Source organism: Larimichthys crocea, chromosome II, assembly GCF_000972845.2.
Source record: "Larimichthys crocea isolate SSNF chromosome II, L_crocea_2.0, whole genome shotgun sequence".
Lineage (NCBI taxonomy): Eukaryota > Metazoa > Chordata > Actinopteri > Sciaenidae > Larimichthys > Larimichthys crocea.
The window spans coordinates 14,213,793-14,233,754 of NC_040012.1; the positions used below are offsets into that span (position 1 = coordinate 14,213,793).

The 19,962-nt window shown below is 43.4% G+C and overlaps 3 protein-coding genes across 3 annotated transcripts in view; 1 reads left to right on the plus strand and 2 right to left on the minus strand.

The window, feature by feature from the left end:
- Positions 1-11,322, minus strand: part of crfb16 (cytokine receptor family member B16) — a 15,363-nt gene extending 4,041 nt beyond the window's left edge. The window contains exon 1 of the mRNA XM_010753347.3: positions 10,944-11,322. Coding sequence (XP_010751649.2) covers positions 10,944-11,010 — 67 coding nt within the window. The 5' untranslated portion in view covers positions 11,011-11,322. The remainder of the gene's footprint in view (positions 1-10,943) is intronic.
- A 2,738-nt stretch (positions 11,323-14,060) lies between these two features.
- On the plus strand, positions 14,061-17,863 carry cldn15la (claudin 15-like a). Its single transcript, XM_010753346.3, has 5 exons — positions 14,061-14,488; positions 16,471-16,635; positions 16,838-16,919; positions 17,181-17,294; positions 17,379-17,863. Exons 1-5 carry the CDS (start codon positions 14,272-14,274, stop codon positions 17,458-17,460), a joined length of 660 nt encoding a protein of 219 aa, XP_010751648.1. The 5' UTR covers positions 14,061-14,271; the 3' UTR covers positions 17,461-17,863.
- A 621-nt stretch (positions 17,864-18,484) lies between these two features.
- Positions 18,485-19,944, minus strand: LOC113748336 (protein-glucosylgalactosylhydroxylysine glucosidase-like). The gene is made up of 4 exons (XM_027291787.1): positions 19,477-19,944; positions 19,192-19,402; positions 18,687-19,122; positions 18,485-18,610 (listed from the first exon to the last, which is right to left on the minus strand). Exons 1-4 carry the CDS (start codon positions 19,718-19,720, stop codon positions 18,485-18,487), a joined length of 1,017 nt encoding a protein of 338 aa, XP_027147588.1. The 5' UTR covers positions 19,721-19,944.
- Positions 19,945-19,962: the final 18 nt, after the last annotated feature.

Here is a 19,962-nt window from a genome sequence, read left to right on the forward strand (position 1 = left end):
ATTTAACGAATAGAAGCCACATTCGCGCACCGTGCCAGTCCTCGCACGCCTTTCTCGAAACTGTATGTTACGATCATTCAATGGAATGAGGCGTGGTGAAACCAGGCCACCTTGGCCACGTATGTTAGTTAGCTGCATTCGCGCATCCACGTAGGATTTGAACATATGAATGACAAATGTTTCCTACTAACATAAAAAAATAAAAGAATCAAGATCCTGTGATGGCGCTTTTAATGCAATTTTGCGTGTGTTCAGTCAAATAGCTCCGATTACATTACGTAAACCGGCTCTCGCCTGCAAACTGTGCTTAATGTTGGCCTGTTCAACCGCATTGTACGGGAATCTGACTTTGTTACCAGGAAGACATTCGTATGATTCCGTCCCACACAGGAGCTGGGCAATGGGCTTCGGCTTCAGGGTTAACTGGCACCCTCCTTCCGATCGGCCAGCTCCCGCTGGAATGCCCCTGTTGCCGGGAACCCCAGCCGCAGTCGGCAGCCGGCCCCGCCGGCCCCCGTTGCGCTCCTCCTTGGGCCGGCCGCAGCTCTGCATTAACTCACAGTAACACTGGCCTTGGTAACCGAATCGGCTGATGAGCCAAATTATCATTGTTGCAAGTAATCTTGCGTTCCTTAAATCGCTCACGGCGGGTCTCCCGTTGCAAGGTCCCTCTAACCACCGCTAAGCGCTGCCTTTGTTACTAATCATGTTTCTCACTCACATTGCGCACGGCTTTTTATATCCACCCATATTATTGCAAACACGTGGGTGTGTTAATTGTTCCATAAGTTGTGGTTCTGTGTGGCACACAATTCTGATGGACTACTCGTTTTAACATTATATTAACATTTTTCCCGGCGTCACCACCTCTAAGTGGTCGCCAAAGGAACAATTCTGTATAGAAACGTGCGTACCGTACAGCCGCTGAAATTGCGCGTGGGCACGCACATTTCTACACGAATTGTTTCACGTTGTATACATGTTGAAACGTGAGCGTGGAAAAGGACGTTCACGCCCCTTTTATTTGTGTCTTAACGCATGCCTTTGTACTACATGCAGGCCCCTGGTCTTTTCATTGTTCCTGATTGACGTGTTAACGATACAATAACACCGGCTGTTTGGACCAGGGTTCACACTGTTATGGCCAAGGAGCTCACGTAGAGTCATTTTAAGTTTTATGGCGGTGTTTTTGAAATTGCCAACACATGTGACTTTATGGTCAGATTGGTTTGTTGTTCTTAAATAATAGATAGTGACGTTCAGTTATCATTTAAAAAAGCGTCAACTTTGAATTGTCCAAAATGTTTGTGGAAAGCAGAAAATGTTTAAAGATTTTGGAGATTTGAGGTTTCTGCGCCTGTGTGGGGTGGGGGGTTTCACTTTTAAATATTTTTCTAAAATCCATGTCATTGTCAGTGTGTCGCCAATGGAACACACTGTAATGAGATACCTGGCAAGTTCAAAACAATATTTAAAGATAACACACAGCCAGAATCGACTGTTCACCCGGCTGCCAGCTGACCAGCGATACGAGGAGTATCCACTGCTGGCCACCAGATGTACAGGCCGTAAAAAAACAAGTTGTGTGTGTGTTTGTCGTGTGTGGGTGTGTGTGTGGTGTGTGTGGCAGTCCTGTGTTGTTTGGAAAGACACAATAAAAGGACCTGTGATACTCGTTATGCAGCACTAATTAGAAACCGATAATAACACAGAAATCTATTTCGTTGGCAGAAAGAAGTTCCCAATGAAATAAAGTTTTCTGTAGATTGTCCACAGCAGAGGTTCAAAGAGGAGCTCCACATTCATCAATGTTCTGTGCCGTTCACACAGAATGAAAAAATGACGTTTGTCTGAATTTAAAGATGGACAGCCTCCCATAAACGTCCTTAAGCATTTTTACAATAAAATGAGCCCTGGTTGGAAACGTCAAAGAGAGAAACGTTACAGATGAGAAATATGTTTAATATACACCACACTCATGAAAGTTCGGGATATTCGACTTTTGGGTGAAATCTCATGGAAAAAGTCAAAGGTTCATCAGACAGTGATATTACACATCATGAAAGCAGGACAGCCATCAGCTCAACTGCTAACTTCCCTCTATGTACTTCCTGTTTAAACCAGCTGTTGTCAGAGAGCAGCATGTTCTCTGCACATCTACTGGACAGTTGGCGTTAAAAAGGTTCACGAGAAGGTCAAATAATAACAGACTGGAACACACATGCATGCTTCATCTTTGACAGTCAGTTTATTCTCTGTACTGTCTCTCAACACACTAAATCCTTTAGAAGGTTTTAGATGTTGATACTCACAGTTACTACTGGTTTATTGAACTGTTATTATACATTGGGCCTAGTGTTAACTTGACATCTTATAGTGTACGTGTTGATGTCATGACGTGTTGGTTTTTTTTTTTCCCCCATGTGTTTGTTTTCACTCCTCTCGCTGTAAACCAAGGGTTCAGGTGTTTCTGCTCGTTCTGCTTGTTGGCCTGGGTCACGTGAGTGGTTTCCCACTTGCCGTTTGTCGGCGTGATGTTGCTGACCCCGACCTTGCTCCAGATTCTGTGTGTTCTTCTTCCGGGCTTTAACCCTTGCATCGTGGAAAGCACCTTGAACCGCTGATATCACTGCTGAGCTCTTTGTTTCCCTTTCAGGTTTCCGCTGTTAATCCTCGCTGTTTATACCGATATTTTTTGGATATCTATGATCAAAGTTCAGAAACATGTTGACTCATGATTATAATGAGTTAGTTTATCTGCTTCTCTGTCTCCCTGCCCGCTGCTGATCCTCCCCCCCAAATCAGTTTGTGTGTGTGTGGTGTGTGTGTGTGTGTTTGTGGTGTGTGTGTGTTGGTTTGTGTGTGTGTGTGGTGTGTGTGTATGCGCACTATAAACCAGCTGCCACAGTAAAGTGAAGCTGAACTCGTCCCCATCCTGATCACAAACTGAGCGGTGAGTAGCTGAAACACACACGACTTCATGCAAACGTATGTTTTTGTAGTTTAATATTTTTTTGGAATATTTCTTTACATCCGTCCTCTCTCATCCGACCGTGTGAATTCAGCGAGAGATCTATTGTGTCATAATTCCTAATAATAATAATTGAACTGGAGCATAATTTTACATTTTTCAACTGTTTCCTCTTTGTTTGTCGACGGTCCAGATGCTTTCATTTTGCTGTAACGCTAAGAGTTTCTCCTCCCGCAGCAGCTGGACTAGCCAGTAAGTAAAACTTCCCATGACTGTATGATTATAACGAGACATATTTGGAGGACTGGTCAGCTATGTTTCAATTTTCAGGGTCTCAAAGAGAGAAATAAAAATGACTTGTTGTCCACTCTGGTTACTGTCGATCTCTGATGACGATGGCGAATGGCTGTTAACTCTGTTTTAATCAGTCGTGGGGGAACATTTGATGAAAGGAAAAAATGAATAAAGTCCTGTGCTCTTGTTTTTTACATGAAGGACGCAGACTTCCACCCCCTCCGTGTATTCACAGATGACTTGAGGGTAAAAGTACATGGGTTAATGATTTATTCATATTTATGATCCTAACAAACGATTATACAGACAGATGAGGTTTTAAAGTGTAATTACTGTATCATAAACACAATTTGTTCTGATTTTGTTTCAGGAGTTCTGGAGTTTAAAGCCAACAGGTTTGTAGTAACTCACCTCAGCAGCTTCACACAAAATCATCCCGTCTGATTCAAACTTTTCATTTTCACACTGGCTGCCATCAACATGACCTGAGGCTCTCTAACAGGATGTTTGAGGAGTGATAACACGAGGTGGCACACTGTCACTGGCTTCAATACTAGTTGAGTTCTGTGTTTTCTATTTGAATATTTGCAGATTCGACCAGGAGGACAACAGAAGCAACCGTCACCAGCCAGACGGATGAACTTAGACCACAAAGACTCTGTGTTTTCTTCTGTGAACAGCTGATTATTACTTTAATACTGAGTGACATAATAACCTTCCTCCACAACAATGCAATCCAGATTTCTGGCAGGTTTGAATTCTGCTTTACCATCGAATCAACGAGTTGCGATGCAAGCAAACTGCTGGAGCGCACAGGACCTCCCTGCATTCATAAAGTCTGCTTGAAAAAAGATGAGATCAATGTCGCTGGGTGCAGGCGTTTCATTTACGGGCAGAGTCCAGTAAACGTAACCGAACCATCGTTGTTCTCGGTGCAGCTGGTGCTGGAAAGTCAACTCTGTTAAACGGGATGATGAATTTCATTCTGGGTGTCGAATGGGAGGATTCATTCGGTTTAAAGTTAGTTGCACGAGCGTCAGACAAACTCACAGGCTCACAGCCAGACTTCTGCAGTCACTGTGTACAAAATCAACCACCAGGATGGTTTTAAAATAGATCACTCACTGACCATTGTTGACACCAGGTTTGGAGATACAGAGGCATTAAAAGAGACAGGGAGATCACAGAACATCTGCGTAATCTTTTCTGTGCTCAGCACGGTCTCAGAGAAATAGACGCTGTGTGTTTTGTAGCTCAGGCTGCTTTAGCACGACTCACACACAACACATAAATCTGTGTTTGACTCGGTGCTCTCCTCTTTGGTAAAGATGTGGCAGAAAACAGGGTTATGGTGACGTTTGCAGACGGTCAACGTCCACCAGTTCTAGAGGCCATCAATGCCTTGCAGGTGTCCCATGTCCTAAAACAGAAGACGGACTGCCAGTTCACTTCAAATTCAATAATTCATGCCTTGTTTGCAGACAACAATACATCTGCAGCAGGCAGCATGAGTGAGGATGATGAAGATGGAGGCTTTGATCAGATGTTTTGGGACATGGGAACAAAAGCATGGAGACGTTCTTCGACGCTCTGAATCTCATGGAAACCAAAAGTTTGACGATGGCAGAGAGGCCTCGTGGAAAGAGAGCACCTCGACAGTCTAGCTGAGAATTTGGAGAGCAGGTTGAACTCGGGATCGCGAAGCTCAGGGAGATAAAACAGACGAAAGAAAAACTGAAAGAGCACGAGGCAGAGATGAGCAACAATGAGAAGTTTGAGTTGAAACCAGTGTCAAAAAGTCCGTTCAAGAAGATGTTTCTGGTTCTGAAAATACCTCAACGTCTGTCGACGGTGCCATGTCACCTGTCACGGTCCCTGTAGAATACCCAATGATGGACATAAAATACAGTGTTGGTGTAATAGGACCAACTGGACCTGTACTCAGTGTCCAGGCAAATGTTACTTTGATGAACATTTTAGTCGAAGTACAGGTGGGACAGTAAGGAGGTGAAGAACATCCGCACAGTGAGCGAGCATGAAAAAGGACCTGTGAGGAAACGTCTTCAGGCGCTGATTGAAAAAACGTATTTCTGAGTACAAACATGTGCAGGCGGAAGTCCAGACACTGACAGCCAGCTATGCTAGTGTTTCTACAGACCTAAAGAGGCAGCACTGACGCCACATCGCTCGACTCTCCAGTACATCGACATGCTTATTGAGGCCGAGAAGTCTGAGGCCAAGCTAGGCTGGAAGCCGCGATTCTGGTCCCTGAAAACCACGAGAGACAAGGCCGAGTACATGACTAGAGAGAGGGGGAAGTCATCGGCTTCCAGTGTTGCAATCAAGGCCAGAGAAAGAGAGCAAGGCCAGAGACGACGACAACCATGGAGACGATACCAAGAGACCGAGACTAGAACAAGACCAGCAGACACCAGGGACAACCAAGACAACACCGAGATGGACACGTTAATGCCGAGACGAGTTAGAGAAGATAGAAGGAGAGACCAAGACTGAGACCAACAAAAACCAAGACAGTGAGCTTCTATTAACCCAGATTAAGACCAGTTAGTTTCTGACTCACAACAATGAGCAGGACTGCTACGTATTAAGACTCCCTGAATGTTGTGACCGTGAGCCTGAGGGCCGTTTATATATTTGATGTTATAATATTCATCATAATAACTATGACTGTTATTATGAGATTGACCCAGTTTACATTGTTTGAGTAAACAATAAGTTGACGTGTGCTGCATTTTATTTATTGTGCTGAGTTGAATAAAGTGGCTTTGAGCTGAATATGGAAAAATGTTGATATAATAAATAAATAAAAATGTGAGTTTTTCTTTGCTGCCTGTGGTTTGTCCTCGTGTGTCCGTGTGTCTTAGTGCTTTGAAATAATAATAATATCTGTATATCATTAACTGTATATAGTATTTATCACTATTTGAAGCTCTATTTCTTTTTTTTTTTTTTTTACTTTTATATAGTTTTCTATTTGTAAAGATTTCAGCACAGGTTTCATTTCCTCTTAGTATTTAACAGGTTTCATTTAAATGCAGATTCAGTTCATGTGTTAACTTCAACACAAAGGTTCATCTGCATGCTTACTGTGTGTTTTTTACCCTCTGGTTATCTTAGTGTTTTGTCACTACACTGTAAAAATGTTTGATCGTATCCACCTCGTTTATTCAAACAGTGGAGGTGTAATCACGAGCACTGGTGTTTTCAATCCATCTCCACAGGGTGGCAGCACAACATCGGCTCTGATGACGAGACCAAATTATGAAGCTGAAAAAACAACATCAAGAGAATCCCCCATTAAACAAAAGTAAACAAATAAACTGATGCTTTGAGGGTCAACTAATTCTTTTTCTAATTTTAGATTTTAGTTTTGAATTTGGCATCAATCGTCAAACTACTTGTAAACTCAATATAACGATGCATACTGTTTCTGTCAGAGATGATTTGATGTTGAACCTCTTCATCTCTGAGCAGAGTCTGTGATGAGTTCAGCATTTCCAGGGAAACATTTTTGGTATTTGAACATGTTGAATTTAATGACACTAAATATTGGTACAAAGAATGACGTTCACTTCACTCTCATAAACACACAAACACACGCACTGATATAACACATTTACAACATTCACAACATTTTACGAAATTTTACAAAACATGGAAGCACGTCAGCGCCGTGAAAAAAAACACAAAGACTCGTGTCAAATGTCGCAGAAAAAAACATTTTTAATAAATAATGTAAACAGATGTTCATTTGAAAACTAACATTTATAAAAACTCCAAAACTCAAGTTACCTGCAATGTATAAAAAAAGGATGAACATGTCTTTGTTCTTCATTCAAGTGGATCGCCCCTGGTGGCTGGCTGCAGTATGTGTTAGTTGGTGGTGTGTGCGTTACGTACTTCTCCGGGTCAGAAGATTCACAGTGTGAGGAGAAGCTGAGGTCATCACTCGTTTGTCCTCTGCAGCTTTGTCACCTGACTGAGAACAGACGTTTCTAACGAGCCTCCTAAAGATCAGCTGACGTTCATTAAACCAGGGATCAGCAGAGGTTTATCAAAGCAGGTCAAATCAAACCCTGAACTCAACAGCAGCATCTCAGAACATGAAGGTCAGTCGGCGCTCGGCACCACGTGGATCGCCTCACAAAGCCTCGCCGCCTCTCAGGGCTCATCGGGGTGGAAAAGTCCCAATCAGGTTTCTGCAACACGGACGGATTTCTTCTTTATTAACATGACAAATGAAAATCATCTCACATTTTAAAGAGTTTGAGTGACATTTGATGTTCGTAAGTGTTGGGTCAAACTCAGTTAAAAAGTTTAAAGGGTTATTAGGCTGCACGGGTTGGACCAGGGCAGTGAGCTAACGTAACTTTCTTACTCATGGTGATCTGTTATTTTGACATTTATTCATCAAGGCAGAGACTGACCAGCGAGTGGGGCAGCGGCTCTTTGTGGAAATACGTTTGACAGGCGTCTGGACGGCAGTGAATGAAGGACCAGAACACAGAAACAGAGCTGCCACGAAGATCACATCACAGAGTCACGTGGTCGGCTTCTTCCACGCAGCGTCTGACCTAGAGAAATTCCGAACAAGCTGGATCAGAAGACGTGAAGAACATGGAACGATGAGCACGTCTGTGGCTGCAGGCCACCTGTACCTGTGATGGGCACACACTGGGTGTCAGTGCTGCTGCTGTGCAGGTTGGAGCCCATGACGGTCTGAGCCGTGACGCAGTACACCGCTCCCTCCTGCAGGGCGTCCAGGTGGAACAGCTTCTGCTCAGCTGGCATCGGGTACACGGCGGCCTGAGAGGGAGGAAACACAACATGTTGGAACTTTTCTCTGATAGAGAGCTGATGCAGAGCCAGAAGCTTCTGGCCTGAGGAATCGGAGCCTCCGGTTCACAATGTTCTTGGGTTTGCGTGCTGCAGGTTCTTGTTCTTGTTTGATTAGTTTGTTGCAAACAGCTGACGGCTTTCTGAATAACCACGACAATGAACAGGATGAAAACTAAAACACCAGAGGAAAGGAACAAAGGGCACCTGCAGATCTTCGCCTGTCTTCCACACCGTCACCATGACGACAGCAGTGAGAGGAAGCTCGTCGAACGTCACGTGAAGGGTGTCGCCCACCGCCGTCACCGCCATCTCGGGCGCCATCAGACCGCTGCCGGCACAAGATTCACACTCAGTCACTCATTCAAACACACAGAGGCTGTAATGAGATGTGATCTCTAATGCATGTCAGTGTGATGAAGGCCTGAGTTATTGTCTGTCTGTCTCTCTGTCTGCTGTCTGTCTGCCTGCCTGCTGTCTGTCTGTCTGTCTGTCTGTCTGTCTGTCTGCCTGCCTGTCTGTCTGTCTGTCTGTCTGCTGGCCTGCCTGCCCTGCCTGCTCTGCTGTCTCCCTGCTTTGTGCCTGCCTGTCTCTCTCTCTGTCGTCTGTCTGTCTGTCTGTCTGTTGCCTGTCTGTCTGTCTGTCTGTCTCTGCTGTGGTGTGTGTGTGTCTGTCTGCCTGCCTTCTGTCTGTCTGTCTGTCTGTGTGGTGTCTGTCTGTCGCCTGCCTGCCTGTCTGTCTGTCAGTGTCTTACTGTCTCTGCGGTTGAACGGTGCGCTGAGTTCGGTCCAGGCCGACCTCTGAGACTCGCACTGCGCTCTGACGCGCAGGTTGTAGTCGGAGTCGGAGCCACGTCAAAGGTCAGGTCACAGTGAGCGTGAGGAGTCGCTGACACTCAGGAGCGTCGACCCAGCTGCCGTTCAGGACCGACAGCTCGAACTCCCTGAGGAGCAAGGAGAGAGAGAGAGAGGTCTGATTTCATGCTCGTCTCAGCACAGATGCTGTGCAAACTAAAACTAATTCCATTTAATTCATTAAATTAGCTGAACACCTTGCATACCTGCACACACACACACACACACTCACATCAGAGTGTTTTTGAGTTTACCGACGTTTAAAATGCATTTCAGTGTAAAGAAGTCTGGTGGAGCCTGTTAGGCGACATTCATCAGCTACTGCACGAACCAGGACAAATCCACGTTCCACAGAGTTTTTAGTTCGAACCTGCAGAACTTTGTTTACGTTCTAGTCTTTTCAAGAAGAATATTCTGAGCACCGTGCAGCTTCATGACAGTGACAGTGTGTCCACATTCATCAGTGTGTTCACACTGTCGCCTGAAGGAGAGGGATCATGGGCAGGGTGGAGATGGTTCCTGTGAAAACCTCAGTGCACAACAAGCAAGTCGTGTTTTTTATTTGTGGCACTAACGCTACAGAAGAAATGGTGAAATGTTTCCGGAAAGTTTCCAACGGCTGCTGAACCGAAGTACACAGAGTACACAGAGTACACAGAGTACACAGCATTGTAGAGAGTGTACTTATGTATCCACTTTAAAACAGACAGACGCCTGCAGCTCTGTGAGGCCGCATCAGGCACAGTGATGAGATATCTACACACACCGACACACATGCTGATGTTCAACAGGTTCGTTAGCAGGTTCGTTAGCAGGTTCGTTAGCAGGTTCATCAGCAGGTTCGTTAGCAGCTTTGCTGTTTACCATGTTCAGCTTTGTCTCAGCTCAGCGTGCTAACAGACGCAGTAGCCTGCAGCTGACTGGAAAGTTTGTCAGTTCAGGTATTTCAAAAGTTCCAGTGATTCAGCAGGAACTTTTGTTAATGAATCAGCGACGGAACGCTGAATGTTCCAGAGAGCGAATCAACAGCTTATTATTAGAACAAGTGTGCCATTCATTTCTTTGTCCTGCAGGTAGGAGCTGCATGTTTCACATATTTAATCCTGCGATCATAGTACATTCATTTATTCATAACAACAACATCGTCAAAGGGCTGGAAACAGATCAGACGTCACAGCACTGACAGGAGAAGCAATCCGACTACACTCAGTTCAGATTCACAAAAAGAAAACAACGGAGCGGAAACAGAAAAACTTCAAGTTCAGCCGGAGTCTGCTGCATGTTTGTGCCGTGCTTCATGTGCTCATGTTTGTCCAGAGTTTTATGACAGCAAACCGTCGATAATGACGATAATCTGCAGTTCTAATTTGCATGCATAGTTAAAAAACAAACAACATGTTAGTCTGTTTCTGTCTCAGCTACAAGCTCAGTGGTTGGTGCTGAAAACATTTAGTTTCAGGGATTCCTGAATCAGCTGCTCGACATACAAACAGAATGAAGTGGTTTGTTTGTTGGGGACTATTTTCAACGGCGGATTAATCCACAGAAAGATGATGTGTGTGTGTGTGTGTGTGTGTGTGTGTATGACTCACCCCTGGAACTGAACAGAGTACAGGACTGCAGCGTCGCAGGACGCCTGCAGGGGGCACCACTTCAGGACGTGTCTCATGCCAACGGACTCCATGGAAACTCTGCTGGGAGCTGGCGCACTCCAACATCTGCTGCACATGAGCTCATGTGTTCATGAGGAACCACATGCAGCAGCTACAGCTGCACAGATCTTTACTTACCTTACTCTGAAACTGAAGACACTTAAAGTGAACAAACAAACAATCATTATATATATCTATATATATATTTATATATATATATATATATATATATATATTATATATATATATATAACATTTCAGCAGAACACTTGATAAATCTGTTGACTGCAGTTAAAGTCCTTGAAGTGAACTCACAGTTTGTCATCATCCCTACGAGCAGCAGATGCGCAGTGTGTCTCAGTCTCATGACCAGAGAGTTCATCTCCGGAGCGAAAAGGTCATTTCACCTAAAATCCAGAGTACTCAAAAAAAACTTGGGTACTCCATCTGTCAGCTCATGCAAGGAGTGGAAGGAAGCCTTGGATCTTCTGATACGATGACATCTTCCAGCTTCAGATCCACATCGTCCTGAGTCTGATGAAGGAGAAGGAGCTGTTGGACGTCTGAAGAGCAGAAGGCATATGAGCGTCACTGCGAGCTGGTCTGGATCTGCAGAGGAAAGCTGGAGCCGCTGCAGCTGGATTCTGGGTTGCAGAGCCGGTCTGACTTGTTGCGAGTTCCCTCGGGGCATCAGCTCATGGGTGATTTACAGGTTAAACTGACAACACACCTGATGAGCCCTGAGGCCAGAATAGTTTAAGAAGAAAACATTTATGACCTATATAAACCTCAGAGCAGACTCACAGTGGGTTAAAGCTCTCCGAGATGCTGGAACATGGTTCAATAATTAATATAATTTTTATTGCAAACACAAAAACTGAAGACACACATTTTAAAACTTTTAAACAAAATGGCAGTTTGAATATTTTAATTAATGCAAATGTTTATTTATTTATTTTTGCCCGTCGCTCTCTTCTTACCTTCCTCCGTCAGCGTCCTCTTCACTCTCTTCTCCTCTGCCATCATGTCCATAGAAGCTGCTGAGCCGCTCCACGTCACTGACACTGGCTAACAAACTGAGCTAACCTGAGCTAACAGCAGCTAACAGACTGAGCTAACATGAGCTAACAGCAGCTACAGCTGTCAGCAGTTTACTTCACTGTCCATCATAAACTCTGTAAATCACAGAGAGTTGAGGCGGAGCAGCCGGAGGACATCAGAGGGAAAACCAGAAAACATTTCCTCCATAAAATATGATCCAGTTTCACCAGAATCACTGAAATAGTTGCTGCTGTGTGACTTAGTGCCGTAAAACTCATCTCTCCTCTAAGGCGTGTGCTCTATAGATTCATTAGACATTTCTGAAGGGATGTTTTGTATAATCGACATGTCTGTCTATGTGGTGCCTGATCAAGACGGTTTCAGTCTTCACAGAGAGGACAGACGCAGTGTGAGGACTCAGACTTTGGACTCATGACGATCAAACATTAACTGTCACTAACCATAAAGCCATAAACCGCAGAACCCCACGACCTGCTAACATCGGGTTTCATCCTGAAACCATCAGACACACGACCATCATCCCATATTCAGACGTTTGTGTTGTTTTTTATCCTGTTCTTTATTTTGATTTCGCATATTTAAACATTTAAAATGTTTATGCAAATTAAAGAAACTAAAAATCTGAATATATTCTACTGATCTTCTAAATGATGATGTCATCAGTTGACAGAAGCTGGAGCTCCTTATATGGACATGAACATGTTTATTGTCTTTTGACTTCCTGCTGTCGGACCTCAGAGTTCATCAAACCGTGTTGGTCCGCTTCGTTGGAAACATGTGATGGCGAAGAAGAAAAGAGATTATTAGAAAAATAAACTTACATTAAAAAGTTGATCTCAGTTTCAAAGCTGATTTCTATTTTAGCTTTAATCAGATCAACTGGAATCTATTCAGCGCTCATTCATCTCTGTGCATAACAAGTAATTATGTAATGAGACATGCACAGTCGAGTGTAGTTATAAATACAATCAGCTGTAACAGAACGAAATCTGTGAACAAATTCTAAAGATACCAGAATAAAAGAAGTTTTACTCCTTGGTATACATCTTTTATATTAGTTATCACACTTTTATATACTCTAATATTCTTCTTTGTCTTTGTGTTTCTCCTCCCACAAACTACACATTCACATTCATTCTTGTCACTTATTATTTACTTGTACTCCGAGTACTCCGAGTACTCCGAGTACTCCGCGACACTCTAAAAACAACCAAGTTCACCCAGAGAAACCAAAATACATCACATGTCCACACAGAGAAGTTATAAATCAGTTTTATGGTTTGGTTAGGCACAAAAACACAGACGCCGCCCTAGAGGCCATGCACACAATAACACCACAGCAACAGCAGCAGGTACGAAATGTCTGTACTCAAGTAAAGTGCAATTACTCCCATAAAATGAAGGCAAGTCAAGTTTAAAAAGAAGTACCTGATTAATAAAGATCACTTCACTTTTTGAAGTTCCTGGTTTTGTCTGGTGTTTCTCTTTACTCGCCTAGTAATGTCTCATTTGTCCGGACACTATTCCCCCTTACTGCTGACGTAGGCCTCAGATAGACCCTGTGATCAGTGATCGACCCCAAAAATCCTGATCAGAGCACCTTTAATAATAACTAACCAACCACAGCCGTAGTGCACGTAGTATTTTATATCTGAAAGGCCCGTGGACCCTCCGAGCAGGTCTCAGGCGTCTGTGCATGACCTGAATTATTTGTTAACATCATCGCTGTGACTGGAGGTCAAACTTCCCGTTTCACATGAAACTTGACTGATTTCTAATTTGAAACGTTTGTAACTGTTAAAGGCTGTCAGCCGTCGTCTGTCTTTGCGATCTGAGAGGAGACGTTAAATTTGACTGACCGACAAAGAGTCCAAGAGAGAGAACACGCAGCAGTTAATACGTACTGAGAGGCCGCGAGGCACGGCGTGGTTATTAGCTGAGTAGGCGTTATGCTGTCTGGTCTTGGTCATGACTTTGTCTTGATTCCGGTGGTCTTGACTAAAACAATGTGACCAGTCAAGGAATCACACTTCTGTAAATTGTCTCCAGAGTCTGCAAGAGTTTGACGACAGGAGCCTTCCTCACAGAGACCGTCACACCTCCTCCATGATAAAGAAACGTGGCTGAGTTAGACTTAACAACGCATTGACCTGAAGAAGTTCAAAAGGTCACATGTAGATCAGAAGCTGCATAATTTTCCATTACTCAGCCTACATAAGGCCTGTGGATGGTTTTTGAGGTTATTTGAGGTGTGGCTGAAGACTCACTGTCATCATCATCATCATCATCATCAATACTGAGCAGGAGGCGGTGGGGAACTACAGGGAGCGGCTTCCAGCAGTTTATGACCCTGTGCAGTGTAAAGTCCTCCTGTTATAGCAACAGACGTCAGATCAACGAGAAATAACTGAAGGAGAGAGACCAGAGCCTCCAACCAACCAGCAACCCAACTGACTTCATCCACTTGAGGCTTCAGTGAGAAAGACCAGGGCCTGCTCTCGTTACCCAGTTTACCTCGAAGGCTGTTGGCAGTTTGGATTTCTTCTTTCACCTCTAAGAGTTTTCTGGAAACGTTGCCATCATGTCGACGGCTGTGGAAGCGACCGGGTTCATCATGTGCATAATCAGCTGGCTGGTCACCGGAGCCTCGCTGGTCAACGACTACTGGAAGATTTCCACCGTGTCCGGCAGCGTCATCATCTCCCAGAGGCAGTTTGAAAACTTGTGGCACGCCTGTGCCGAAAACAGCGCCGGCATCGCCGAATGTAGAGACTTTGAATCGCTGCTTGCGCTCCCTGGTAAGAAGAGAACGCTGACACTTTCAAAACTTTATGTTTTATGATATAGAAGGTTTAGGAAGCTGTTACTGATACTCAGGGATTCTGGTTGTACTTCCCAGATCTTTGATATAACTCGTTGTTGTAAGGATCTGTGAGAAGCATGACATAAGAGATAATGAGCCATGGGGTGAGATAAACTGTTCAACTGAAAGACTTCTGACGAAGGTTTCATTGAACGGAGGCAAATCAAAAACTTTTGGAAGGTTTTCTTCACATTTTTTATAAAACAAAGAACATTTACGACAGATTAAGTGAGCTGAGTTGAGGCGTATTGAGGTCAACTTTAAGTTCCTCGTATGCGTGAAGTCATAAAACTGAAGGACATCAACAATCTGCCAGGTTAACAAACTCTTCAGTTTTTAACCTCGTCCGTTGATCAGTCTTAAGTCTTGTGTAAATTAGTTTTGGAAGCGTATCATATCACAGAAAACGGACCAACGTACCATGTGGCACATTTCAGAGTTACTCGTCCAAAGGTTGGTGGATTTTACGGCCAGAAGTTTCCCGCCCAAAAAAACAAAGAAATCAAGTGTTACAAAGACAACGCGACTCGATCGCCGTTAAGTGTTGCCTCATTATTGGTGAGGTTAAGATGTGACTTTGATGATTTCTTTCCACACGATGTTTCAAACTGCAGAAGATGATCTTTTGGCCGCCATTTTGAGCTTCATCGTCCACTGACGGTAAAATGGAGGGAAAGTTTCACTTTGTGTGGACGTTACGTCGTCACGTCAGAAGCTGTTTTTAGTTTTCTTGTGGCATTTTGTTCATAAAAATGTTCGAGCAGCGTCCCTGATGAACTATTTGGCCGTGTCAAATAAATATTCCAGTTCTTCATTAAATGTTCCACTGAGGGAGATTTCAAAACTTATATGTATTATATATTTATTAGATATTTGATGACTGCATCATCATACCAAACTGAAAAATCACAAATGTCTTATTTCAGACTATTTCAAAACTCAACCCGACAGATTTGGAAACTTTTGAATGAGTTTGTTGAGATTGAACGACTGAAGTGTTTCAAGTTATTAAAGCAAAACTTATTTATTAATGTATGATTACTGTATGATTCACCTGCTTTGTGACGACTTACTGTTCGACTCTCCTGAAACTCTCTGAGGCTCATAAAATAGAGGAGTGGCAGGATTTTATGATCACGAGAGGTCATCTTGTCAATAAATGACTAGAGAAGTGCAGCTAGTTACTGTGAAACATACGTCGAGTTCCTCTCTTTTCTTTTCCTCTTTTAAATATAAAGAAATGAATTTTTCAAAGGTCAGATGTGTCAGAATACATGAGCAATGAGATGGATTACTGTTTAAACATGTGATCAATTTGATTTAAATTGATACTGAAGTGAAACCAACTCTTGGAATCCCCTTCTGGTTGACCTTGCCGTCATTTTCACGTCCAAAGAGTTGGTTTTAGATAAAACTCATTTTGATTCATGGGCCACATGCAGCCCAGTTTGATTTCAAGTTGAACAAACCAGTAAAACTTTTTGCACTCTTTCTTTTTTTTCAAAATACTTTTTGAAAATGTCCAAAATGAACAAACGGACATTTTTTCCACTTCACCTTCAGTCATTAAGGCATAAAAGATTTATTCACCTAATTTGGAACTGAACAATAAATAAAGTATTTTACTGCTTTATTAGTCTAGTGGACAAATCAGGAACAGGAATTAAACACTTCTCTGTAATTTTCACACTTTGCAAAGTCATCCACCGCGACGGCCCGGTTCAGTTTTCACGGATGTGTCATTAATTCATCAGTTTTTAGATTTGCAGATTTGATAATCAGTATTCAGGCAACACCACATTTCCCATCAGCCATCATGTTTCTTAATATCATCTCTTTGGTTCCTGCAGATGACCATTGATGTTATAATCATAACATATGATGATGTGTATGACGTCTTTTTCCCTCTCTGTGCAGCTCACGTGCAGGCGTGTCGCGCTCTGATGATCATCTCCCTGCTGCTCGGCCTCGGCTCCATGATCGTGGCTCTGCTCGGACTCAAGTGCATCAAGATTGGATCTTCCACCAACGAATCCAAGGCCAAGCTCGCAGTGGTCGGAGGAATCCTGAGCGCCCTCTCTGGTGAGTTTCTAGTACATGTAGCTATAAATAACTTATTAACCATCTTGTGTTTGACCAACTGCAAGTTATCCAAGTATATGTATGTATATGTCTTGTTTGTATGATAAGATAATCAGTCTTGAGTGTCATGACAGCTGCAGACAGACATTGGAAATGATGAAACGCTTTCATTGGTGTTAATGTTGTGCTTTGTGTGTCGCAGGTCTGTGCTGCATGATAGCAGTTTCCTGGTATGCCTTCATGGTAGTGGAGGACTTCAACAATCCGTTCCTCGGTGGTGTGAAGTGAGTTGACTCAAACACACAACACGACAGCATTACATTAAAATAAAGAAGACTATACAGACTATATCAAAATAAGGAACTTCTTTTCTCAGGCAGGTTTTTGATGAATATTAAAAATGAAACACTTCTTCTTCTTCCTCTTTCTGCAGTTAGAATTTAAAATGAAAGCTGTGGTTGCATTGAGATAAATCAGTATCAGGAGGATTCAGAGTTTTACACCTCGTGCTCAGGTTGTTTGACGTTAGTTTCTTTGTCACTCAGGTTCGAGCTGGGCACCGGCCTCTACCTGGGCTGGGGTGGAGCCTCTCTGAGTATTCTGGGTGGAGCTTTACTCTGCACCGCCTGTAAGAGAGCGTCACCTGGAGGCAAGAAAGGGTACGTGCTGCTCACCTCACCTGCTGTTTGCTTCCTCACTTCATCGCTCAGTTTGAGTCTGACATCAGCCCTCTTGTTTTGCAGTGGTTACTATGGAAACCCGCCGCAGAAGGTCTACACAGCTACAGCCAAGTCAGATCCGGATTCAGCCCGAGCTTACGTCTAAACACACGCGTGTTGTTCTATCTGTACACCTGTAAGGACGTTTACATTCATTTCCTGAAGGCTCACCATAACTTTGACCTCGTCCTGAAACTCTTACAACAAAGTTTGAACCCCTGAAAATAAGTTTTTGTTTTTGTGGGGACCAGCTGTGACAGTCCCCACATTGTCATGATTACAAACACACTCGCTCTGTAAACATACTGCCCGGTCTCTGATTAAGTCTAATAAACTCTCGACGTTCTTTTTCTGTCCTTTTGAAACGTTTGCTTATTTTTATAAAAGAGTTTTTGAGGTGAAATCTGAAATCTGAATCTCTGATGATTGTTGATGATTGTTGTTTAATCCAGTTTGGAGTTTATTATAATCTTAATAAAGTTTGTATTACATGATAAATATGTTTTTGAACTTCTTTTTTTAGTTTCATCTTATAACGCACATATTTTAGACACAATTTGTATTTTAATATGTTTTCTATATACTATTAAAATGAATACAACATCATGTGCAGCATGCACAATAATGAAATGTTTTCACTTGTGATGGTGACATGATGTGTTTTAATTTTGATTTTTGTTGAATCTCAGCTCTTCGTTTTCACAAATAAATATTAGAATAGAAACATGAATACTTCTTTACGTCTTTATTTGAACTTTATCATAAACAAAACCTCCTTTTTGTTATTCGATAAACAAATAAATGAGAGTTGAAGACAATAATGATGCTAATTGTAATGCAGTCTGTTATTGTTGTTATGCTCAGTATGTAATGAGTGTTTATTTAACATGAACTAAAGCTGAGCTCCGTGTCCACGGTAAGAGGCTCCAGCCCCACCGTGATGATGATGATGATGATGATGATGATGATAATAATAATAATAATAATGTGCTGCTAAAACAACATTCTAGTTAACTGTTTAATTACAGTCAACGTGTTTATTGTATCACATCTTTTTTTCAGATCTTTCACCACTATAACTAAGTGTGTTTAGCTCACTGTGTAGTTGTGCACCTACATCCTGCTGACCATCATACCTTGTAGCCCTGCTTTTGGGCGTTGTCTTTTGCTCCATCTATCGTCCCCACCCTGTACTCCAGCACAGATCGGGCTAGCCTGGGGTAGAAAAGGGCTATGCCGGGATACATCCAAATGTCCTATCACAGGAAGGTAGGGTCATTGTATGATACAATCCAACACAAAACAACATGCAAATAAATTATCTAACCATACCTGGTCCCAGAAAACGTGGCCCCAGTAGTCCTGACCGTCCCCACCATTAGACAGCCCGCCTGGACTGACTCCACCAAAAGAGCTAGAGGTGTCGTGTATGGAGGGGAAGGCGCTGAGGAGGTAGAACATGCAGCCGATCAGAGCCTTGCAGAGGCTCTCTGACCCGGTCGTCTCCACCTTGCTCTGCAGCCACAGTTCTTTCCAGGCCTTCTCGTGGGACGGACGCAGGTCACCAGACGTCATCAGATTCAGGCCTTCATCAAAAGCGGACTCAGCAGTGTCCAAACTGTTGGCAGCGATCAGGATGAAGCCCCAGCGGCTCTGGCTTTGTTCCGGAGTTAGTGTCAGAGTGGAGGGTATGGGGGTCCAGATAAGGTGCACCATGGGACAGGAACCTCCTGGGAACTCAGCACTGTTTGTCTTTCCTTTGATATGACTGCAGCAGAGACAAACTGTAAGATATCATGATTCCTCAGAGACAAAATGTGTTTTTTCTTAACCTCACCTTCCTCCTTTGTAATCAGGACCAGACTCAAAAACAATGTCTTTGCTCTGAGGCTTGAATGAACTGACCAGCTTAACGGTGATTGGCTCCTCTGAAGTCACCTGACGCACCAACATGACCTCCATCACCATCAGGTTGGGGTAATATCGGTGTGAATACAAAGACTGTGAGAAGGTCACGCTCGCCGAGCTCGCGGTGTGCGTAAAAACACCTGAAATGAGACGACAAGGCATCATGAGAAATGCTCACAACATGAACAGGACAGCCAAACACTGCAGACCCTACCTGTGTGGGTGTCCAGGCCGTAGGTGTGCTGGGCTGGTTCCTCTGTCTCAACCTTCACGGCCAGTGGACAGGGGACGTCTGCTCGGTGACATCGTCCACCCTCGCCGTTGTACACGCCACCCATGTGCATGATACTGTTGTACACCCTCCATCCCAGGAGCCCGTTGGCCAGTGGAGGGAGGAAACGGTGGTCAGAGGGAAGGGTGTCGGTGGTAAAGATGTAAGGGTCTGAATCACGGGACATGGTGAGTGGTTTGTCAAATTCAGTTGAGTGGATCCCAGCTCTTAAACAATGAAAAATGTTGTTTGTTATACTGTGGAAGAACACACACACACACACTTGTCACAGGTTCCTCCTGCCAGTAAAAGGCTATTTGTAGATTGTGTACTTTGACACAGCAGTGTCACAAAACATCATCGTGCAAATATGTGCATGCAAATTTGCAAACAAACCAAAGTTTAATTACAGGGACTAATACTTTCTCA